Consider the following 26,016-nt stretch of genomic DNA (forward strand, 5'->3'; position numbering starts at 1 on the left):
ATCCTTACTCACTTAACCAACAATGCAAGTATACTAGCAAGAAGGCATTTGGTAGTAGGTATAAGCAATACTGGCAGAAACCATTATGAATATAAAGTTAATTCATTTACAAAAGATAAACAGTGAAACCTCCATAATATGTTCAAACCTGTGATCTCACCTGTAATGCATCCGAGATAACTGACCCTTCCTAATTTCCTCAAGGAATGCAAAAACACAGAAGTCACGATTGTTGTGGAGTTTGTTCCTTGGCTTGGATATTCACAGATTAACATTTGAAACTTAATTATGTCATTGAACTTTTGTTTCTCCCTTTCTTTCTCTCACTTAAAGATTCTCTTAACTTACTCCCAAGATAAGTTCAGTTCTGAACCTTCTAGAGTTCTAAAAAAAATACTAAATGCACAAGACATTTAAACAAGCCATTTCCTTTCTGCACACAAGTGTCGATGTTTTTAGGAAGACAAGAAATTACCTTCTTAGGGTTCAGTGAAGATTATGATACACTCACAAGTCATACTTCAAAGTAAAAGCCATACTTTAGATGCCCTTTGCCAAAATGCATAAGTATTAATATCTTTAACAGGCTAGTTTAGGAAATTTTGTACTCATGAGCCTACTAAAATGAATTCTGTTGTGTACGTAGCTGGTGCTTCATTCTACAAGCCCAAATGAAAAGTAGTATTTGATGATAAGAAGTAATTTTATTTAGAAAGTGAATAAAACCTTTAAATATTGAAAAAAATTTGAATGTCACCTCTAATGTAAAAAGAAATTAATGATGTCAATTTGTTTCTTCTTAGAAGTAACATAAGTCTCCCTCCCTGTCCACACCCCCAGAATATTGTTTTGAAAGTTTTATGGGGCATTTTTCAAAGAAAAAAATCAAAGAGTAAACTTGATTGCTATTTTTGTTGTCTAAATATTGAAATATTTATTTACAGAAAGACTTAGGTTTCTCTTTATTTTCATTAGTAAAGAGACATGTGAATATCCTTCAAACTATATACGCAAGAATTATAACCTGGGTTGGAACCAAACCATTTTCATTTTGTAAGAGTAAGAGTTATATAAATTGTGCTGTTGTACATTAAAAATCCAGAATGTGCATGCTGGAAAACAATAAACATCACCTCCCTAAAACAAACAAACAAAAAACCCCCCCAAAAAACCAACCAAACAAACAAAAAAACCAGTTACCCTGTCTCCAGGTTTTAATACAGGTTCATTTTTGGTCCCCAGTTTATTAAGCAGTGTGTAGGCCAACTTTAAACTTCTGCTCCACAACTTTCCTGGAAAAAGAAAACAGTCATATAGAAAAACACAGGCCCACTTCAGCAAGAGGGCATTCAGTTCATCAGCACACCAAATGAGATAACGGCCACTAGCAAATGATACATTAGACAAGCAGCACCCTCAACACACAGAGAGGCCCTCCGCCACAAAAACTGCTTCACAGTCACTCTAGTTTACGAAAGCCAGTGCTGCTTTCAAGCAAAAATGAAAGCTCACTCTGATTTAGATAATATTTCAAATTCTTCTCTGAAGTAATCTGAATATCTTTAGAAATAATTTGATGTGAGCTGATCAGATTTAAAGGGAAGGAAACAAGTTTTTATCACAGGACTGAAAATCAGAAGACAGCTTCTTTCTAAGCTTTTTCTGAAGAAACACTTACACATATGATACTGGATAACTGAAGCAAGTGCAAAGCAAAAGTACGCCTCAAATGACTGAGCATTCCATACCACTGTATTTCAGTGAAAACAGACAATAAAATGGAAATTAACTGTGTGAAACATGTGGATACAGTCAAAGATGTTAAATAAACATGTAAAGGTTTGGCTAGCTGACTGCTTTCTTAAAGGGTACATGGATGAGATTAATGTACAGCTTCTGAAATGAATGCTAAAAACGATTTTAGGGGGAAAAGCCTATTGCTCCCCTCTTCCGGCTCCTTTCCCCGACCACCCTTAGAAATTCTTATTTTAGATTATGAAGAAAGTGAAATCATTTTATTTTGCAAAGATATGTTGGTTTTACACACAACTCATTCAGAGGGGCATTGAAGATGGAAACTCATGTCAATCTGTACAATTCTTTAAATAAAAACTATTTCTCTAAAATATTCTCTATGGAGATCTATGGACAATGTATACCACTTGTGAAGGTTGAAAAAGGAATCTGTCTGAATAAACTAGTACAAAATCTCACAGCCCAAGTTGAATCCATTCTTCTTGTTATTTAAAAAAAGAATAAAAATAAAGTTATTTTAAAAATTTGTAAAACAAAACTAAATGGAAAACTACTGATTCTTTGTTCATTATAGAATTTTGTGCCTATTACACGCAAGAGGCAGGATGAAGTAAATGACAAAGATCTAAAAAGTAACCAATTTCAATTTTTAGATAAAACCACCTGATTTTTACCATATGCCATTAATCCTGCCCAAATGTCTTCCTAAAATCCTCTCCTAATGTTTAAACATCAGTGGATCTAAAAAGTCTCTTTCTTCTTTTAAATATCAGCTGGCTTGCAACAGTCCCTTTAGCAAAAGAAAATATTTGGCAACAGCTGTACTTAGAACTTAGGATCCTATTAAAATAATTTAAAAGATCTAGTGAAACACAATGACCAGTAACTGCTAAATAGCAAGATAAAAACATTACCCATGATAATCTGAAGAACTATTAGGAGAAAAGGAAGGAGCTGGACTCCTGAAACTCACCGTAAGTAAGAGTGTAAATTGGTTTCCCTGTTACGTCCAGTGCAGTCAGACAGGGGCATTTTGCCTGAGTGGTGCCCCAGCGCTGCAGGGCAGACTCAAGAGCAGGAGGCCAGTTACAGATGACTCCTAATGGCTCTCCTTTCACAGGGGTCATCTGCCGTCCCTCAGGCTTGGGTTGGTTGGGGTCTGGCTGAGGTACTGTACCAAAACAACCCCAACAGGTTATGAAAATAAGATCTGAAGTAAGTACAAATACCAAGTAACACAACTCAGGTCTCTAATCTCAAGTATATTTCCCCTTTCCCTTTATCTTTATGTGGCTTGAACTCACTCTGAGAAAATAAAGGACATCGTTAGAAATAGTAATCCACAAACTGGGCCTTAATTCATTTTCCCACATAATCGTAAAATCATATTTAATATATTTTACACAACAAATCCTGACCCTGACAAAGCAAATGCCTGAACGTTCAAAAAAACACAAAGCATACATTTCTGTTTAGCAATTTTACAATTTTTAGTAAGCTTGTTTTTAGACCTTTAGTTTGTGTCCAATGTTAGAAAGCCAGGTTCCACCTCACCAGGTTATGTTTAATGATAAAGCATTGAACTATGAATCAGAAAACCCAAGCTTACATTCACTTTTTACTAGTGTGACCTGAGGCAAAAGGAGTTACCCCAGCCTCAATTTTCCTCATCTATAAAATGGGGATACAACAGGGTCATATTGGACTCAGGCAGACAATGGGCATGAATGACAATGTTCCTTCCATGTCTCTATACCTCTGTGCACATCTCATATGGCCAATCCCTTTGCCTCCTGGTGAACTTGCCCTCATCCTTCTCAGGATGCAGCTCTAACGGTACCTTCCCTGGGAAGCCGCCCGGGGCCATTCCTTCCTTAGTGCTTCCACACTGTGTGCTAGTGCACCCTTATTAAAGTACTGAGGATGCTCAAGAGCATCTACTACTCTATAATTTTTTCTCCCCCTTTGACTGAGAGCTCTTTTTTTTTTTTTTTTTAAATATTTATTTATTTATTTGGCTGCTCTGGGTCTTAGTTGCGGCACACAGGATCTTCGTTGCGGCACGTGGGCTCTTTAGGTGCGGTGTGTGCGAACCCTTAGTTGCGACATGTGGGATCTAGTTCCCTAACCAGGGATCGAACCCAGGCCCCCTGCATTGGAAGCGTGGAGTTTTAACCACTGGACCACCAGCGAAGTCCCTTGACTGAGAGCTTTTTGAGAGAAGATATGGTTCATATTCCTCTTGTTGCCTAGAGTGCCTAATACATAATGGTTGCTCAATCAATGTTAATTAAATTGAACTGAACTTGGGGGACAAAAAAGAAAAGCACTAGGATCATTAACATGGGCAATTCCAGAAACTGGAGGTGACTAATATTTCATATTCTTTCATATAGACAAAACTTAAGTCCTCTTAATTTTTCTACAATAAACAAGTATTATTCAAACATTAAAAAGCAAAAAAAAAATCCTGTATTTTCATAGCAGGAAAGATAATTTACATATGGAACAAAAGGCCAAGTATTCACTGAGTGCCAATTATGTGCACAAGATGTGATAAACATTGAGAAGATAAATGCTGCACATATCATTCTTTGAACAAACATTTATTGCTTCCAATAATGCCAGGTACAAGGAATACAGGGTCCATGCCCTCTAGGAGTATCCAGACAGTGGGGACACACTCATACACAGAGCTAAGTAAACATGACCAGTGCATGACAGAGACAGGTACAGAGAGGGCAGAAGAGGGCCATGCCACCCAGCTTAGGGGATGGGGTCTCCCACCTGGAGGAGGTAATGCCTGAGCTGAGTCTTAAAGGGAGGGGAAGGGTAGGGATTAGCCAGGTGAGTAGGAGATGAGAGAAGCATTATAGAAGAGAGAACAGATGGAACGAGCAGCAAGTATTAGAAGGGCAAATGAAATGTGAAATAAATTTTATTTTACAGCTCAATTTAATGACAGGTTGGGGAAACTTACTTAAAATGTCATTCATTTTTCTACTGATACAAAACTAACAGTTTCACTTCCCAACTCACTGCCCTAGGTAAATAACATTTGCATATTCTCAGACCCTAAACCACCAGATTAAGTATAAAAATAAACATGGGTGATTCTACATAAATAGTTTTCTTTTTATGGACAGACTGTATATATGGTAGGCATAGTTCTGGTCATAAAAGTCTGTACATTATTGCCATCCATTAGGCCTCAATGCAGACCCTGGGGCACACTCTTCCAAACTTCCAAAGACATATAGGTATTTTTCTTTTCCAAAGGTAATTGTCATTCAAATAAAAAAATGTTGCCTATTTAAAATTAGTGGAAAGCTGTTAGCTCTATTCTAATTGAGCTCAAGTATGAATATTGCTCAAGTATAACTCTATTAAACCTTGACCTTCACTTGCCTAGTCAATACACAGTACTAAAAAGACTGAAGAGGATATTACTGGCACAGACACCCTGAAAATATCAGTCCATCAAGAAAGATGACCATAGTTCAATGAGTTTAGTGACTCCTAAAGAAACAGAAATTCATCTTAACCTCGTATGTCAGGTTGCTTGTTGCTTCCTGCTGTACAAAGTGGGCTAAGACTGGATCTGGTCTACCAACATGCCTAGTTCCATTAAGGTCTGATGTGATCAAAGCCTACTCTTAGCCTCAGGACGTAAAAATGGACTGCAAAACTACCAAGACTTAGTTCTTTGGACGAAAGCTTTTGTTAGATAGAACTATCAAATGGCCACCCTCATTCCATCTATGTCGCCATATAGTCCCCTCCCAATCCTTCTATTAAATTCCAGATATCATATTATTTTATCCCTAAATATTTTTAAAATTATTGAATGAATAAATCACTCTTATCACTTCCTCTAGGAAGCCTTCCCTAACCACACAGATGAAATGGAATTCTTCCCTTCTCCAAACTGCCTGTACCAGTTGATACATACATATTGACTAAACTCAGCTTTCACCTACAGTATATGTTTTGTCTAAATTGTAAACAACAACATGAAGGAAGAAAGGAGTTACTGTATTTTCATGAACCTATTTCACCATCTACCACGTTAAAGCAGATACATATATGTGTTGACTGGTTGATTTAACAAAACTACTGGGTTATATTAGAAAAGAATGTGCAGGACTTCCCTGGTGGTGGAGTAGTTAAGAATCTGCCTGCCAATGCAGGGGACACGGGTTCAATCCCTGGTCCGGGAAGATCCCACATGCCTTGGAGCCACTAAGCCCGTGTGTCACAACTACTGAGCCCGCATGCTGCAACTACTAAAGCCTGCGCACTTGGAACCCATACTCCACAACAAGAAATGCCACAATGAGAAGCCTGTGCACTGCAACAAAGAGTAGTTCCCGCTCGCCGCAGCTAGAGAAAGCCTGCGTGCAGCGACTAAGACCCAACACAGCCAAAAAAAAAAGGGCAAACTTTTGAGACCGAATTTGACACTCCCGTTCTAGGATAATGCCAAATAGAAACAATTTTAAAAATTATGTGTTTGTTCCTAATTTCAAAGAGCATATGTCTGTGTTCCATAGTTATCTCTTTGTTTTTCTCTCCCCTCCCTCTCTCTTTACTTGTCATCTGAGATTTAAAATATAAAGAGCAGAAAGCTATGAACTCTTTCAATCAAAAACGATGCCTTGTTCATCCTTAAATCGTATAATACCTAGCATGTAGCAACTGCTTACGAAATTTCTAAGGAATATACGTGTTTGTTAATATTACCACTACCTTCCACAATTTCTTCAGAGTCATCCACAAAAAATTCTTTTAAGGGAGGCCTTTTGGGTCGTTTCAGAGTGTTGAGAAGCTGCTGGATTTTTGTGGATACTCTGCTACTGACAGGAACACCTATAAGGGAAAAAATGGTAAGTTAAAATTAATTGATTTTAGGGATATTTCAGTTCCTCAATTCTCTTAGAAGCTTTTATTTCTAATGATGTTTGGCCTTTGTCCACAGTCTCATTCTATTTCAACTGGGCCAAATAGGTACAAATATGTACATTACCATTTTTATGACAACAGAGAAAAAATATGCTATTATTAATACTGTTTAAATATTTCATTTAACATCACTTTTCACTCATAGCATTCTTTTCTTTTTCCATACTTTTTGTTCAGAGTATCTTTTTGAAAGTATAGACTAAGTGTGAACAAGTGTTAGTGCTGCTGGAGTGCAGACGTTGAAAAGAGGGAGCTCAAGATGATCTGTGTGAGTAGGTCAATCGCAGTATAGTTCTGCCGCTGCTGGACATCAGGCACTGCTGTTTATAATTTGAATTTTTTCTGTTTAACTAATATGCCCTATTTAGGCACAGAGGTGCCTACCATCAGCTGTATCCATGAGGCTGGACCTGTTGGATCCTTTGTGCATGCCTTTAACTATCCCCGATGGCGGTAGATCAATATTTGCGGGGCGTACTGAGGAAGATGATGACGAAGAAGAGGTAGTTGTAGTGACGTCAGGGGGAGCAGAGAAGTTCTCTAAGAGGGAAGAAACCAAAATTTAGAATTATGTTACATTAGCAATAAAAATAAGAATCTTTAAATCTTGGAGTTTTTTTGGTTTGTTTTTTAAGAAGAAAGAAAGCTACATAAATGGGACACTAGCTCCAATAAAACAACCTTTAAAATCACATTTTACTAGCAAGATATAATGAGAGAGGAAGAGGTTAAGCCAGGGCATATCAGCTTTCTAAAATTATTACTCTTGAAAACTTGAGCAGCCTTAGTAAGATCAAATCGCACATCAAATATTTCTCAAAAATGCTGTTTCCTACACAGAAAGTCTGGTAGAAATCCAATGTTATAAAAATAACCATAATAAAATAAAAATTGCAAGTGACTTCAAAATGAAATCAAAGTATGATCATTATGGCTACTAACAGTCCAGTCTTCTGAGCATTTCTTCATGTTTACGTTGGTTTATCTACGTTTCTTCTTTCACTGAAGGCAGAAATTGTGTCTTGGGAGTCAGATCGCTCAAGTTCCCAAATGAAGAAAACCAGATAAAATCCACTTTTAATTTTTATAAAATAACCAATAGGTTACTTGGATTTACTTGACAGAAAAGGTTCTTCCCTTGCGCTAAGCATGATTAAACAGTGTTGTTACCTTCTGCTTCATGTAGGGATTCTTACTATAAAGAAATAATGATATAGTTGGAAGAGAGCCATTCAACAGGGATGTGTTACAAAAAACTTAGAAGAAAACGAAAATTAGAGGAAGCAAAGTATACAATTCGCAAGAATAATGAAAGGCCACTCATAACTATGAAAAAGGGAAAAAGCATAATAAAACAATTTCTAAAATCAATTTGGGAGTAAGCTTCCCATGCCCCAAAAGTCTATAATTACTAGTTTAATATTTTTTAAAGCTTTAAATACTTGGCACAAGTATACTGCAGTATATTCTTTCTGTAGGATAATGTGATAACAAAGCTTTAAAAATAGACATTTTTATTTGACCCAGCAATTCCACTTATAGGAATACATCCTAAGAAGAAATAATCAAACAAATGCACAAAGTTGTGTGTTCGAGGATGTTCATTCTGGTTTCATAATAGCAAAAAACTGGATACTACTTAAATGCCCAAAATAGGGAACCGGCTAAAATAAGCTAGGGCATAGCCACACAGTTGCATATTTTGAAACCATAAAAAAAAAAAGTATAATTCTATATTAATGATATAAAAGATGTCTGTGATACACTGCTAATAAAAGGTTATGAACATTATATTTAGTACAATTTCACTTCTGTAAAAACAAAACCAAAACCTTACATATTTATATGCAAATAAGGTCTAGAAGGATATACCGTGAAAGTGATAACACTTAAGTGTTATCATAGAAGTGGGTTTGTAGATTATTTTTCCTTTTATCTGTACTTTCAAATTTTTCTTTTAGAAACATGAATTACTTCCTGTTAGAGCAGACATCCGAAAGGCAATAATGTTGGATAAAATGGTTCCTGTGAGTACCTGAACCAATAACTTTCCACAGAGTGGAAGCAATATGAGATATGAAGTCAGATGAAATCATCTTGTTAACAAAAATTCAGGTAAAGTTAACTGGGTATCAGGAAAATATTTTTAACAAGTGAAACTGCTCTCTTTTAGACAATGTGGGAATAAAACCTGACCCCACCATGGCTCTGTTGCTTACCCTCCCAACAGAGGAGGTGGTGAGCCTGCTCATCCACAGCTGCTTCGGGAGGTTCAGTCAATTAAGGGCACAGCTAAGAGTGAAGGACAAGCCATCAGTTGCTGGCACTTGGCCTTTTAATGTAGGCAAGCATACCCTCAAGGTAGCTATTTTCTTTAAAAATTATAGGCTTGAATCGAAAGGTTTCCAAGTTATTCTTTTCAGAAATCAATTAATAGAATAAAGATATATGTAAGGTGAAACAGGAAGGTCACTGATATAAAAATTAAGACACCAAAATGCAAGTGGATTGTTAAAAAACAAGGAAAAGTATCACAGACACACGATGTTCATATACATCACTTAGTGCCATGTGTACCAACTAATTAAGCAAAAGCAGAGATCTGAACTGGATCTTTATCTGCAGATGTCACAGACTCTTAGAAAACACACACACACACACACACACACACACACACACACACACACACACACACACACACACACACAAAGCAGAGATCTGAACTGGATCTTTATCTGCAGATGTCACAGACTCTTAGAAAACACACACACACACACACACACACACACACACACACACACACACAAAGCAGAGCCAAGCGAAAGCTATACTCCACAGAGGAGCACTGGCAGCAGGTAGCAGCTCACAGAGTACCAGCGTTCTCAGCCCGCACACTCCGTTGTAGCAATAGCACAGCAGCAACGACAATAAATCCAGTCTTTATGCTAAAGACAAAAGGGTCTTATTGATATTGTCTTAGTTCAGAATTTGCTCAGGTTTAATTCTTTTGTGTTTGAGAGAATGTGGACAACAATCCTGGGAAAATCTAATACATTACATCTTTTAACACCTTTTACTTGATGGAATATTCTCCAATAGGGATAAACCACACTAAGACTGGTGTTATATCTTGCAGCTTGAGTATTGCTTATAGAAATAGCTATGGCTTCAGGTGGGCAATAAATACTATGTACCAATAATGCAGACGCTCTCTATCATTGCAAGTGTAATGCTCGTGTTTCCTTCTTTGCCTCATTAACTGTCATGTTCTTTCTGATTCTATTTTTTTTAGGCCACCCTGAAAAACCTAATACAAATCATAACCTATTTCCTGGATACTGGGAGCCAAATGGAACATAATTTGGGCTGCTCGGGTAGATCCAGCTCCTACCTATTCGAGTATTGGCAAATACATCAGCTAGAGACCCACTGGTTCCTTTGACCTCTCCATGGGACAGCGTAGAAGATGCGGATGAAGAAGTGGACGATCCCTGAATTGAACGGTTGATCCAGGACTCAGCGTTCTGTAAGCTCTGTTGCAAGGCAGCAGAGAGCGCAGCTTGGCGTCTCAGAGAGCCCTCATCCTCAGAGGCCGAAGACGTGTCTGTGTGGAATTAGAAAAAAAGAAGTTCTCGATCCTGCCTAGAACAGAGGGCTTTCAGATCTTTCTCATCGATCACACATTCAATTTTGACAGCAGCAAAAAACATTTATATTCTTAAGGTAGATTAATATGTAAAGTTTGTTGAGAATCTCAAGGAAAGGTTTATGAACCAAAGTCTGCAAAAATAAAGCAGCCAAAATCTAGAGGTAATTTTAAGCTATTTTAAAAAACCCATTTTAGAACATTTAAACTTCACGTTTTTCTGTTCTGAGCTTAATCAGTACCTGAATTCTTCTGGCTTATCTTCTTATGTTCAAATAACCCTGAAGTGCCTCTATATCTTCTTCAGTCTCTTTATTAGAGAACCTTGTGATAGGCTGCTATACTGATTTTCGTAAGTACTTACTAATTAGTGCCTACTTAAAAGAAAATGATCTTGATGGGAAATATAAACGCTTATTTTTGGTAACAACAACTAAAGTGCCAAATAGTGAACTAGGTGTTGAGGAACTGACTTATTCTTATGTGGAATAAGAAACAGTGCTCAGCCTGGAGGCATTCATGGTTTTAGTGGAAAAGCTAGCTGGTAACAGGGCACAGGTGAGCTCTCCAAACGTGACTGGAGAGGTCACAGATCTGTATTTCTCTCCTTGATTCCCAGTCAGAGAACTGTGAGAAATTCACTGATGTCTGTTTTTAGACTGGCTCTGACTTCAGGAAAATAAGGTCTAAATTAGAAAAGCATGTTGAAAAAAAGAAAAAAAAAAAAAGAAAAATTCAACCAAATATAGGATAGCCAAGGGAAGCAGAAGTCAGGAATTTATTCCAGGGCTCTGAGCTTACGAGTCATACAAGTCAGAGTGGCATTTAGTCTGATGTCAGATAAACCCTTCTAAATGATTTTGAGGGTTATAATTTATGGCCTGTGGATTGAATTTCATTCAATTTTTTTAAAAGTAAATATTCTGTGGTTAGTCCTGCTGAACTCTTTCCTCTAACTCAGGTGAAACTGTGGGTCCAGGTTCTATTACTTTGGTTCAGAGAGCCAAACAGATAACTAACAGGGCTAGAACACTGCTAAAACCTGACAATGGAAATTCGAACAAAAGACTAATTTAATCTAGAAGTCAAATTGCGCAGATCCGGAGTAAGAAAGTTAGAATAATGACTACATCCTTGCTTCCTGCTCTGAACTACCTCTGACTCATTCTCTCACACTGAAGGAGATCTGAGGCCCAAGACTTACTTATTTACTTATTTATTTATTTATTACAATGTACTACTTAGCTACATAATGTGTGCTGGGAACTGTCAGGTTCTGGGGATTCTGAGATGTATGAATTCTTCTGAGACAGTAAATGCCCTAAGAAGGCTTACCATCTAATACAGGAGATACACAACTCCTCAGACTATTTCATACGAATATAACAGATGCTAGGAAATGGGGTGAGCAAAGGGTTTCACAGGAGGGGCACCAATCTCAGTCAGGGATCTGAAGTACTTCTATGTAAATAGAGCACACTTGGAGGAGGTAAGGAAGGGCAAAAGATGAGGCTGGAGAGGTAAACAGTGACCAGACTCCAAAGGGATAAAGCGATGAGGTTCTTCAAAAGGAAAAGAGATTTATAATTAAACAGAGGGTGATTAAAGGAAAATACAGAGAAAGAAAAGTAACAGAATCTGTAACCTTTTACTTAAGGAAAACATTTTTGCATAATCTCCAAGAAAATATTCTAACATTTCATCTGTACCTTGGGAGGCAGAGATTTCAGTCTTTGCAAATATGCCTTAAAAAAAAAAAAAAAAAAGTACATGTGGGAGGAATGGGACAGGTGAATCTGACCCTAAGAATAAAGTATTTTCAGGGTGATACATCTCAGGATCCCACAGCCTCCACTGTATTTGCAGGCTGTCTTTACTGAATCAATTATTGTAATCTGTGTTAAGTCTGAAATCAGAATAACTCAATTTTAAAAGGAGAGTAAAACCAGTATTTTCATGATTAGGTTTATGGAAAATTGGCTTCATTATGTTCCTATATTGGATCAACATGTAATTAGGTATATTGTTTCAATTCAATTACCTCATTTGCCTGCCAGTCCTCAGAGTGTTTAGTGACTACAACTGTGGGGAGGCTTAGTGTAGTGGAAAAAACATGGCTTTGGTGTCCTCCTTCCATTTGAACTCTGGGGTCCACCACTTACTAGCTATGTGACTTGGGGACCAAATTACCCATCTGAGAAGGTTGTTTGCTTGTTCGTCCGTTCAACAAATACTCTAAGTACTACACTAGTTGGTAGGAATAAAATGGTAAGCAAGAAGACACAGTCCCTACTCTAACAGGACTTAGAGTCTTAAAGGAGTTTGAGGCAGGCACCCAAGGAAGTGAGACCTCAACCAGGGTGGAATGGTAAGCAGGAATTACTTATGAGAGGAGAGAGGAGAGTCAGGTAGAGGGAACAGCATGTGAGAAACCTGGGAGGCGACAGGAAACAAAGCACATTTGTGGATCTGGAAGAAATGAGACCAGCTGAAGCACAGGATGCAAAGCTGGTACTGACGAGAGATGAGGCTGGACGAGTAGACAGCACTGGGTTGCTAAGGGCCACATAAATCAGCTGAGGAAACTCGCCTCTGTGCTAACTGCTGTGTGAGACCACGAAATGAGACAAGCTGCAGAAAGCACCAGCAGTGCCAGCATACAGCAGGTGGCCAATAAACATCAAGTCCCCTTCTGCCCTGAAAAACCCACCCTATGTTACCTCACAGACACAAAACTGTGGCTGTGAAATGCTTACAACTGATCACATGTTAAGATCACACAAAATGTAAGCACTGCTCTAGGACTATGTCTTTTTAAAGATAAAAAACAAGCTCCCTTAAATTTGGTACCTTTTTTTTTTTTTTTTTTTTTTTTTTTTTTTTTTTCGGTACGCGGGCCCCTCACTGTTGTGGCCTCTCCCGCTGCGGAGCACAGGCTCCGGACGCGCAGGCCCAGCGGCCATGGCTCACGGGCCCAGCCGCTCCTCGGCATGTGGGATCTTCCCGGACCGGGGCATGAACCCGTGTCCCCTGCATCGACAGGTGGACTCTCAACCACTGCGCCACCAGGGAAGCCCTGGTACCTTTTTTTTTAAAAGTAACTGTCACTCATGAAATTGTTATGGATTAGCAGAAAATTGGGCAAGATTAAATTAATATTAATAGAAATAAAGCTATCATTTTCCCTCTGATTCTGCTCTGGTTGAACAGGAACTCACAACTCTTATCCATCATAACTAAAGCCCTTGCCTAACTTCTTGTATATTATGAATATAATAGGTCTACACAACAGAAAACTATTTTGGAAACGCAGTTTGACCTTCAGGTTATAACTGATGTGATTTTAACAAAGTATCATTTAATACTGATCACCAGAAGCCTAAAATCCATTTATAACCAATTAGGAAACATACAAACAATTAGTGTGTGGACTTTAAGGGAAGAAAAGTCCTGAATTTATTTACTAACTGCTGTAGCACTCCTTAGCCATTTGTGGAAATGACTCCCTTATTCTTGGTAGAAAATATATCCATTATATCTAAAAATGTTTATCTTAAAATTTTAAACACCTACCATATTATCTTTCCATCCCACTCCTGGGTATCTACCCAAGAGAAATGAAAGCATATATCTATCTGCACAAGGACTTGTACATGAATGCTCATAGGTGCTTTATTTGTAATAGCTAAAAATGGGAAACAACTCAAATGTCCATCAACAACTGAAAGGATAAACAAATTGTGGCATATCTTTACGATGGAATACTACTCAGCAATAAAAAGGAATGAACTACTGATACAAACAACAATATGGACGAATCTCAATGTAATTATGCTGAGTTAAAGAAGTCAGACCTTCCACCCGCCGAAAAGAAGAACAACTGTGTGATTCTATTTATACAAAAACATGAAACTCTAGAAAATGCAAACCAATGTATAGTGACAGAAAAACCAGATCAGTGGTTACCTCATGGGGAGGGGGAGAGTTGAGATTACAAGGGAATTATGAGGAAACTTTTGGGGGGTGATAGATATGTTCATTACCTTAATTGTGGTGATGGTTTCACAGTTTTGCTATGTCAGACATAGCAAAGTATATGCTTTAGATATGTGCAACTTATTGTATGTCGATTATACTTCAACAAATCTGATTTTCAAAGGTTTGTAGGGGTGAAAAAGATGCCTTGGTGAGAGGATGGTAACATCGGAAGGTTAGTCTATAAAACCTGAGGGTATGGTGCAAGGTGCAAAAGTTCCTGGAAAGACAGCGCTTGCCACTGGGTTCTGACAGCTGATACCCAAACTAGGCCCAGATACCAGCTTAGAACAGCAGGTAAGTCAAGATTCACTGAAAGAAAGACCTCATCCTAACAACTATTCCAAAATATGCCACATAAACTAGGCCAGAAAATGGGAGCTTCAAAGAACAAATAAAGGAAGCAACCATTAACCATTGTACAGTTAGTGTACAATATTCTGGAGCCCATGAAAAGAAATTTTTGTGTGTGTTTGGGGTTGGCAGGTGGGAAGGGGTGGTATCAGGCAGGAAAGTGTCATGTTCGCTTGCATTGGTGGGTCAGGGGAATTAAGGACTTCCAGAACCTTCAAGAGAGGCAAAGCAAGTTTCCATGTAGGCAAAGATAGATTTTGAAGCTTAGGAGGGAAAAGCTTTAGAGACCCAAGAAGGGGCAGTCTGGGAGTAAAAGCATATATGGAAGAGAAGATTAAAAGGTTAGTTTGGGAAGCAGTCCATTCTGAATTTACGTTGGGCTACAAATTCTGAACAGATTAATCTAGCACTAAACTCAACAAGGGTGAGTACTGATTCACCAGACAAGGCTTAGGGAGATGTTCAGAGCTACTCAAGAGATGTTCCAGCATCTCACAGTAACCTGTGTGGACAGAGAGTTGGCTGGGGCTGAAAATCACTATGTAGAGCCTAATCAGCAGAGGCCCATGCACTGCCCGACCATTAACGTCCAAACGGGGGTACTTACGAGGGAGGGGCACTCACTAGTAATAATTACTCCGGGCTCACTCTACCTGTAAGAGATCTCCACTGTTTTTCTAGGTATTGTCCCAGGTCTATGAAAAAACATCTCACAAAATGAACTAATATTACAATTAATATTGGGGTGAGAAAAGAGGTTTTTTTTTTTTTTTTTTAAACTTATTACCTACTTGAAAAGTTAGACTAAACATGCAGCAATTGTTAGAGCTCCAAAATTACCAGAAAACATTTACTTGACAGTATGGCAGAATGCGAGGCAATATGCCAAGTGGGAGAATAGGCTTTTAAAATCAGTCTGCTTTGAATTCTAATCTTAGCTCTGCCCCACTGATAGCTGTTGGGCAAATCAGTTCTTACGGGTCTTAACTCTACTGTTTGCTGCTGTTGTTCTTTTTCTATTGATTCTCTTTCATGGTGGATCTTAAAGAAAGAAAAAAAAAAAGAAAAGAAAAGGAAAAAAAATTCAGTGGATCTTCGTCTGTGGGGATCGTAAGTCCCTGGATTGATGCGGCATCCTTCCAGAAACCATTTGTGCCCCGGGTTACCATCAGCCTAGGACCACTTTCTAACGTTAGTTCTTACCAGGCAGGCCACTGAGATTCAATTCTTGTACCTACTAACCACAAATTGTTAGGGAAGGTCCCTGACCCCATCATTCTAAGGCCAGGCAACAGGCAAGCTTTCTCGACAAGGTCTTCTTTTGCTGGCAGGTTAATTTTTTCTAGTTCCCCCTTCTGCTAAAGATGTGAGTCCCTCTTGGGGTCTCAATTCCAGCTTCCAACCTTACACAGGTCCAAGGTTTTATATTTTCTACGCTTATAGTAATTAAAATTTAGGCCCCTTGTTCACTGTCTCCCCTCTCCCTGGGCAGCCAAAGTCAGCTCCATCTCATCACACTGATTTTCAGTGATCCTTCTCTTCCTCTTGCTCCTGTGTGTATTTAAAAGGAAGCTGGTTATATTCTATCTAGCATTTCGAAAGAGAAATTTTCTTTCCTCTCTTTCTAGGAGAGAACTTTCAGGTTATCTAACTGACTACATAGCTAGAAACAGATGTCGGAGCAAGTTATTGAGTCTCTCTAAAACTGTTTTCTCATCCGTAAAATGGTACAGAGAATTGCTGAGAGAACAAATGATAAAAAATATATATGTTAAGCACTTAGCCCTTTGACCAGTACACAGAGGTACTCAAGAAATGGTAACTATGAAATTACTTTTCTTGGAAAACCTTAAATTTTACAATAACCTATTGAAATAAACAAATTCAATCTGATAGAGTGGGTTTTTTATTGTGCTTTGGCTTAAAGAATATTGAATACTAATCGTCCAAGTAATTACGGAGCTTTGCTCATAACCCATACCAATAATGAAAGTATGTTATTAAAAGATCCAAATCTATTAATTAGACCACGTTTATAGAGGTCTGATTTGCCATCTCTGTTTACTTTGTGGTTCTGAATAAAATTAGAATATTTTGGGGAAACTCTCCAAGTTGGTAACCATCTGTTATATGATTTGGACTATAAACTCTCAGAAGGCAATAGCTATTCAATTTGCTTGGAATAATACCCATTCCAGGACCACGCATACAGGAGTATCTATTAAGTAAAAAAGGACTTCCCAAACCTGACACTTTAGTAGAGAAAAAAGAAAATCAAGAAAGGAGCCTGACACATAATTGCTGAATGACCTGGGGCAAATCACTTAGTGACTGTAAGGTTGTTTGTTTCCTCATCTCTGAAGAAATCTGGACTTCACAATTCTCAGAGTAGTTGGTTACGAGGAACAAATGAGGCAGCACAGCCACTGGTATGTGGAGGTCCTTTACATAGTGTAATCCTATAAAGCATTATGAAAGTGTGTTAAAAGTATAACAATATCCCAGTCTGTTCATGGGCATCATTTTCACATATAGAAATGCAGAGAGGTAAATTTCTCTTTTGTCCGGCCCTATGAATTACTACTATAGGTACTTTCAAGCGGAGACCTGTGGACACAGACCTCTACATTTTAAGCTTCATTTTATGCAAGTCAGTCAAAATACCTTACTGTGCTTTGGGGTCATTATGTGGTCTATTTGTTCATCTGTGTACCCTCAGAACGCAGTGTAGGCTAAGTCCACACGGGTGCAGAAAAAGCTTAGAGGAGAAAAAATATATGCTGTAGTTTTTGCATTGTGTTTATCTGTATGAATGAGTAATAGTGTTACACAAAGAACCCCTACACAGAAAGAGCTGAGGTAATTGCCTCATGACATTAGTAAATGGTTTCAGCACATAAAGGGAACTGGATGGCAGTAATTCAAGCAGTCTAAAAGACTATGTAAGAGGCCACAGGCACTAAAAGAACCATAGATTGCTACCAACTTGGAGAATTTAAATCTTCCAATCCACAAGACAGAAAGCAGTGCACATATCAATAAGCAAATTTTAGGCTGATTGACATTTTATTATTTGAGAAGGATTTATGAACAAAAGACAAATAATTTCTCATGCTGTTTACCATATTTTCCAGACTATATGATACGACGAATAAAGCCAAGACTTATGACATAGTTTACTCCTTAAATCCTTTTTGTTAAATCTCTCCAAAAACAGCTCTAAATTTTCATCAGTTAAGTAATTCCGATAGTTATGTGTTGGGTGCCTCCCAAAGAAGCCGACTGGCCAGTGTGCTCTAGCAGGTATCCCAGAAACTAGGTTCACCTGGCACAGCACGTGCAGAGTAAGGGCTCTGACTGGAAACATGTTTTGTGATGTGTGTGGTGTGGCTTCTCAGTGAACAAAGGACAACACAACTAAAATACTGTGAAATTTGAGGTTAATTTGCTCTGCAAGACTGGCACAACTTTTCTAGAAAGAAAATCACAGCAAGGTCACTTTTATAGCTGCCTAGAAAATCAGTCTATAACCAGCAATAATTAACGTCAATTCTCCTCTTCCTCCCCACCCCTTGAGCGCAGCTTCAGCGTTTCCTCTAAACTTCAGGGTTTGGGGGGCTATCAGAGTAAATATGCAAGATGAAACCTACCTGCCATCCCTGGGTTAGGCTGTAACAGGTTCTGGGAGATAGCGATAAAGGGTTAAAGTGCCACAGCCAAGTCTCTAACCGGTGGTTCTCAGATGCTTGGAGAGAATGGTATCCAAATCCTAACCCACGAAGAGCAAATTCTATCCCCCCACATGAAAGGTGCTAACGGAAGCCTTATGATACAGTCCTTCCCACACATTCCCTCACACTGGAACACAGGATTTGTCCCGGACACGTGCGTTATTGTTGAACAAGAGCATCAAGATGCAGCTCTATGTGGGGGCCACGTTAGAAACCGCTATGTGGGATACTCTCAATGCTCATGCTGGGAGAGAATTCCTCTTCTGTCTGACAACACTGATGTCTCTAAGAGTATATTAACATCTCTCATGTACTATTCAGAGCTCCCGGAAGAGGACATAAATGGATAGGAAACCTTTTTATTTCTCTGCTCTGCTGAATAAAGGTCTCAGGAGAGAGGACTGAATCTTTACAATCATGAAATTATTAAAACCACAAGGTGATCAAGAAAATGATGCCACATCTTTAAGGCTGCAGACAGAGGAGAACATTACTGTTTAGAAATACAGAGGCCTGTGGTGAATTCCAAAGGACTATAGTCTCATTCAGCAATGAATAGCCGTGATTTAGAGTTGGTAAATTCCCCTCAGGCAATGACTTTTGTAAGGGGAGAGAAAAGGTTTCCATTCCTTCGGAGCATTCTTAAGATCCTTTGCTGCACTCTCACATTTCACCCGAGGCCATGGGAGCAGACTATTTACTGTGAAACTGCATTTCTTTAGTACCGTTCTGGAGAGGACTGTTTCTAAGAACTCCCAGTCACATGGATCCCTACCCTCTGCCATTTACTACAACTGAACCCTCAGCTGCGCTGCAGTAGAATCTGCCAGGAAGGAATAGCTACCAAACTGAGAGCCCCCTTTGTCCACGAGGACCCAACTGGTGCTGTACTAATGCGGAAGGGAAGCCATCCAAGATTCTGAATGAGTGGGCTGGAAGTATGCACCACTATAGACACAAAATGTCTCATTGTGATGGTCTGCAAGAGGTATCCTGTGTTACGTTTTGAGAAACACTTGAAGCCACAGAGCTATTTCTCTTTTGAACATATTGACACCACAGATGTAAAGAAAAAAAAGCACACACAGTTAATGAGCCCACAGCACACCCAAATGCTCCGAGAAGTTAGCCAAAACCTAGAAGACTATTAATATAAACCCAGGCCAGGGAATAGGATCAGCGTGAACAGCTCAACTTGACGGCTGTGAATCAAAGTCAACCACAACAAATGTAACCTTCTTGGGAATCTCCCCCAAAAGACAGGGTAGGTCGCTGAGACCAAAACAGTACAGGAAACATTTTTCCCCAAAGATTTCATTACCAGTAACATGACGGTAGTGAGACAGATACTATACTGAGGCTGTGAAATAGATTTACTATGTTTAGTCTCAGAGGCCTACATCGAGATTCTGTCTGTGATTTCATCTAACAATTTTTTTAAAGCTTTGGGAAAGATTCTGAATAGAAAAGACAACTTGAAGTTGTTCCAGCTGCTCCCCAAATATGAATTTATGGGGGTGGGGGGTAAGGCTTCCAAGCCTAGGGGATGGGGATGGGCCTCTTAGTTCCCGCTGATCTCCTGATCCTATTATAGAAAGTGGATTCTTAAAAACATACACAAAATATATTAATACATATAAACACACTTACATACGTCTTCCAGATTTATTATAACTTTGCATGACTTCTCTCTCTCATGACACAAAAAAATTTTGTCCCAAGACCACATACTCCTGTGATTGTTGCAGAGAAAAAGCATCTGATTTAGGAGTATAAAGTTAAAGACATACGTGACTCTGGGTCATATTTTGGGTGTCAATGAGAATAACCATTACATTTAACCACTGAAGGATATTTCTTAGACCCTGAGCTTTGGCTTTATTTATTTATGACTACATGAGTTTGGAGATTACAGCAAGGAAATGCTGAAAACTCAGAAGGAGATTTTTTTTAAAAATAGCTTTACTCTTGAGGCCTCTCTTTGTGTGTGGTTTATGATGCAACAATCAAAACCTGTCACCTTCAGTGTGTACTCTCACACACCTCTGATGACAGGAGAGGAGTTCTGGCTCCTACCTCAGAAAAGAAAAAGCAGAAGTCATTTGAGAAACATTGAAGTAGTAACTGTCAGACAGAAGCTTCTGATAAACCTACCGGGAGGTGTGCAGGCATCCGCAGGAGACTGGACAAATGTGGACCGCCTTTTGGTTGGCATGGGCAAAGCCATTTTCTGTTCTTTATGCTTTGCCAGTGCAGCTTGAACTGCTTCTGTGTGGATATCTGAAAGATTAAACATTTGCATTTATTAGGTCCTGGTTCTCAAAGTGTTTACTTCTGTGAGCTGAACTATCACTGCCTCAATCATTAAAAAGGGATGTTTAGGTGACTTTTATTTATCATTTGCGTTATAACAAAAATGAATATGAAAAAGAGACAAAAGAAGTAGTCAAGGATAATTTACAGGGGAGGAAAATGAAGCCGAGAATGATAATGAGACTGCTTAACACAGCAGAGAAGGAGCTGACGGAGATGGCGGTGGGGGTGGAGAGAGAGGAGAAGTCTAACATGGATCTGGGCCAGGTGGGGACCCGACCTCTGAACGGAATGCGTGCTGTGCAGGTGCCTACAGGACACTCTCTGTTCTTCAAATTTAGGATTTGCTTAGCTGTCTGAAAGGGGTTGAGGCTCCTCAGTTCTATACCACAGGAAGAGAAGGGCTGATTTTGATCTAGAAAATATAAAGGGCTGATGGTACTTGTTTGCCACTCTGGCCACAAAAGAATTCAGCTCTCCACTTGAATGTCTAATAGGAATCGCAAAATAGCATATCCAGGCAGAAATCCTGATTCTCCACTCCCATCCCCAAACTCAATCTACACTTGTACAAAATAGGATCATACTATACACAGTATTTTGTACTGTGCTTTGATTTTTTAACTCTTATAAAATCCTACTGAGGTAGATAACATTTGAGGTGGCTTCCTGGATCACAATGATTTCCTATTCTCAAGGAATGGGCCCAATCTACATAAACAAATGACCTTTAAAGGCCTGTCCCTTGTAAGAGCTGGACCAATCAGATTGTTTTGGGGAGAGGGGGGAATTGAAACTCTGAATCAAGAAACCACAGCTCCTAGAGTGGAGTCGCTTGAACGGCAGTGCCCTAGAAAGAAGGAAAGTTCTTGAACTTCAAGGTTGAGATCCCCAGAGCTGTCTCTCCTTCCTAGAGATTTCTCAGCTGTTCCTTTGCTTCTATAAACTACCCCAGCCATTTAAGCTAGACTGAGTTATCCTATTTCATGCAACCCAAAAACCTTCACTAATATAACTAGAAACATCTTTCTATGTAAATGCAGGTCTACAATATAATTTTAAAGGGCTGTGTAGTATTTCACTGTATAAATGTGCCATGATTTATTTAAATAACTGTGTTTCCAAATTTTTGCTACTATTCATACAACTATACACAAGAATAATTCAGTATTTTCATTTTAGCACATATGTCTAATCCTATTTCCTTAGGATTAATTCCAACAACTGCTGAAACGTATTTCCTAAGAAGGAGGATTTTTTTCTTATATAGCCACAGTGCATTTATCAAAATCCAGAAATTCAAAATTGATACAAACTATTATCTAACCCACAACCCATATTCCAACTTAGTCAACTGTCCCAATAATGTCAGCTACAATTTTCCCCCTTTTTTCCTGATCCGGGACACTATACAGAATCACACATTACATTTAGTTGTCATGTCTCTTTATCATCCTATAATCTGTAACAGTTTCTCAACTTTTGTCTTGTATTACCTTGACATTTTTGTACAGACTAGCTACACTGTAGAATGTCCCTTAATTTTGGTTTGTTGATATTTCCTCAGAATTAGATTCAGGTTATGCATTTTGGCAGGAATACCACAGAAGTAATGTATCTTCCTGAAACAAGATATCAAGATGCATCTGCCCTGTTACTGGTAATAATGACTTTACTTAGTTAAGATGGTGTCTGCTAAATTAATCTACTGTAAGTTACTATTCTTTCCTTTGTGTAATTAATAAATAATTTATGGGTGAATACTTTTGAGACTATGTAAATGTTACATACTTCCTTAAACTTTCACCCACTAGTTTCAGCATCCATTGATAATTCTTGGCTGAATCAATTATTATAATGGTTACAAAATGGTGGTTTCATAACTCCATCATTCCTTCTGTATTTATTAGTTGGTATTCTCTTCTAAGAAAAAGCTTTCTTTTCTCCACTATTTATTTATTTATATCACCATTTATTTATTTATATTTGGACCTATCAATTCTCATTTTATTCCATGACTAGTCTGTTACTATCGTTACTTATTTTGATGTTCATATATCCCAGCTTTGGCCAAAAGAAGCCCCATCAAACCACTTCTTATATCCTTTTGATGTATTCTGGTCACTTTGAATGTTCTTTGTTTCGTGGTACAAGATGATCCATGCTCATCTGGTATGTTCCCTGCTCCAGCATTGGAATTATACATTTCTCCAAGGAGCTCTGGCTCCTCTTAGTGAAGAATGGTATTTAGAAACCAAGATCCTAGAACTAGGAGTGCTCACTGCTATTGGGGTCTTTATTCTAAGCCTTTTCAGTGGATAAAGGAATATAAACATAAACCAATATACACACATACGTATCTATATCTATTTTCATCTATATTAAAAACCATGAGTTCACATTAATACCTACAATTCCAATTCAACACCACAGAATCCATTCCAATCTTCCCCTTTCCATTTGTAAACTCTCTTCTCTAACAGTAAAACACCTGGTTCACAGTATAATCAATATATTTTACTCATTCATTCAATGCCACAATACACAGAAAGTAGTTTCAAAATTCCTATGAAAGGTAGGTAAATCGAACTAGAGTTAGGTTAAAGTACTGTGTTCAAAAAGCTATTTGGGGAAAAAAAAAAAAAAGCTATTTGAGGGGCTTCCCTGGTGGTGCAGTAGTTAAGAATCCACCTGTCAATGCAGGGAACACAGGTTTGAGCCCTGGTCTGGGAAGATCCCACATGCTGCAGAGCAACTAAGCCCATGCACCACAACTACTGAGCCTGTGCTCTAGAGCCCGCAAGCCACAACTTCTGAAGCCCGTGAGCCTAGAGCCCGTGCTCCGCAACAAGAGAAGCCACCGCAATGAGAAACCCGCACACTGCAATGAAGAGTAGCCCCTGCTCGCCGCAACTAGAGAAAGCCCACGTGCAGCAAGGAAGACCCAATGCAGCCAAAGATAAATAAATATTAAAAAAACAAAAAAAAGCTATTTGGGTTAGTTCTCACCCCTCCCCCCTTTGGTGGTTATATTATTCTGTTGAGTAATACTGTTAGGTTCATTTGTTTTTCTTTGTATTCCACAGGTCCTTTCCAAAGTGTGGATTAAACATTATGTGACACAATAAGAAACATACATTTGGTCTCTGCCTGGGTTCCTGACACTGAGCTCCTAAAACCCTGTAATTTCCCGAGTGACAGGAATGTCTTTTTTTTTTTTTTTTTTTTTTTTTTTTTTTTAAAGCCCAGGAATGTCTTTTGTTCTAATGAGGCAACTCTTGGTGGGCTCCTGGATCGCTTCCGGGCGGGGGCTGGTCACCAGACAGACTACGTCATTATTAGAGGCTTAGAACTTTCAGCCCCATGCTCCATCCTCTGGGGAGGGGAAAGGGACTTGGGATTGAGCTAATCACCAATGGCCAATTATTTAGTCAAGCATGCCTAGGTAATGGAGCCTTCATAAAAAACCCTGAAGTAAGGGGTTTGGAGAGCTTCTCGGTTGGTGAACACATCCTCGTGCCAGCAGGGTGGTGTACCCTAAACTCCACAGGGATGGAAGCTCTTGGGTTTGGGACCCTTCTGGACCTTGCCCTATGTACCTCTTTATCTGGCTGATCATTTGTATCCTTTATAATAAACTGGTAACGTTAAGCAAAGTATTTCCCTGGGTTCGGTGAGCCATTATAACAAATAATCAACCCTGAGGAGGGGCTTGTGGGGATCTTCATCTGTAGCCAAGATGGACAGAAGTATGGGTAATGTGCGCACCCACTACAAACAGTCCCCAACTTATGATAATTCAACTTATGATTTTTTGACTTTACAGCGGTATAAAAGCAATATGCATGCAATAGAAACCGTACTTCGAATTCGGAACTATCTTTTCCTGGGTATGATTCTCTCTCGTGATGCTAGGCAGTGGCAGCAAGCTACAAGATCACAAAGGTAAACAACTGATACACTTATAACAATTCTGTAACCATACAGCCATTCCATTTGCCCAACTGTAGGCTAATGTAAGTGCTCTGAGCACGTTTAAGGCAGATCAGGCTAAGCTATGACGTTCGGTAGGTTAGATGTATTAAATGCATTTCAACTTACAATATTTTCAACTTACGATAGGTTTATTGGGATGTAACCCCATTGTAAGTCGAGGAAAATCTGTACTTGTGATTGGCGTCTAAAGGTGGGGAGAGTCTTGTGGGAATAAGCCTCTGGGGTCTGCACTAACTCCAGGTAGCTAATGTCAAAATTGAATTAAATTGTAGGATACTTAGCTGGTGTCTGCAGAGAACTGGAGAATTGCTCAATGTGGAAAACCCACACACTAGATGTCAGAATACTGTGAGTAAACATACAGTTTTTCTTTAATTAACATGGTTCCAAAAGTCAAAACTATACCAAAAGGTAAACTTAAAGATGTGTCACGACCCCCAATAACCACTTCTATCCCAATTCCACCTTCTCTATAGGTAACCAATCTCCTTATTGATTTATCCTGCCTATATTTCTTTTTGCAACAAATAACCATATTTTCTCATATCCCTGTCTTTCATACACAAAAGGTAGCATACAATATATACTGTTTTGCACTATGCTTTTTTCACTTAACAATATATCCTGGAATTCATTCTGTATCAGCTACTAGAGATCTTCTTCATTCTTTAAAGCAGCATAGATAGCATTCCACTGTATACCACAGTTTATTCTACTACTATCCTATTTGTGGGCATTTAAGTGTTTCCAATATTTTACAATTACAAATAATGATACAACAAACAGCCTTGTGCAAATGTATTTTTATACTGATGACAATATATCTTCAGGATAAACTCTTACAAGTGAGACTCCTAAATCAAAAATTGAATACATTTTTTTTTTTTTTTTTTTTTTTTTCGGTAAAAAAAAGCTCCCAAAAAAAAAATTGTAATATTTTTTTTTTTTTTTTTTTTTTTTGCGGTACGCGGGCCTCTCACCGTCGTGGCCTCTCCCGTTGCGGAGCACAGGCTCCAGATGCGCAGGCTCAGTGGCCATGCCTCACGGGCCCAGCCGCTCCGCGGCACATGGGATCTTCCCGAACCGGGGCATGAACCCGTGTCCCCTGCATCGGCAGGCGGACTCTCAACCGCTGCGCCACCAGGGAAGCCCCTGAATACATTTTAAATTTTGTTACATCTTGCCAATTTCCCCTCTGAAAGAGCTTTGTCATATTGTAGTACT

The 26,016-nt window shown here is 38.8% G+C and overlaps 1 protein-coding gene across 3 annotated transcripts in view; it reads right to left on the reverse strand.

Annotated features, from left to right (window-relative positions):
• Positions 1 to 26,016, reverse strand: part of DIP2B (DIP2 acetate--CoA ligase B (putative)) — a 235,873-nt gene that overhangs the window by 58,026 nt on the left and 151,831 nt on the right. For 2 of the 3 annotated variants that reach the window (XM_024736532.1, XM_024736530.1), the window contains exons 4-9: positions 20,638 to 20,763; positions 10,109 to 10,321; positions 7,102 to 7,257; positions 6,502 to 6,624; positions 2,729 to 2,926; positions 1,201 to 1,292 (exon numbers count right to left, since the gene is read on the reverse strand). In XM_024736532.1, coding sequence (XP_024592300.1) covers positions 1,201 to 1,292; positions 2,729 to 2,926; positions 6,502 to 6,624; positions 7,102 to 7,257; positions 10,109 to 10,321; positions 20,638 to 20,763 — 908 coding nt within the window. The remainder of the gene's footprint in view (positions 1 to 1,200; positions 1,293 to 2,728; positions 2,927 to 6,501; positions 6,625 to 7,101; positions 7,258 to 10,108; positions 10,322 to 20,637; positions 20,764 to 26,016) is intronic. The other variant, XM_024736531.1, reaches the window with a different exon arrangement.

Source organism: Neophocaena asiaeorientalis, unplaced genomic scaffold, assembly GCF_003031525.2.
Source record: "Neophocaena asiaeorientalis asiaeorientalis breed wild unplaced genomic scaffold, Neophocaena_asiaeorientalis_V1.1 scaffold134, whole genome shotgun sequence".
Lineage (NCBI taxonomy): Eukaryota > Metazoa > Chordata > Mammalia > Artiodactyla > Phocoenidae > Neophocaena > Neophocaena asiaeorientalis.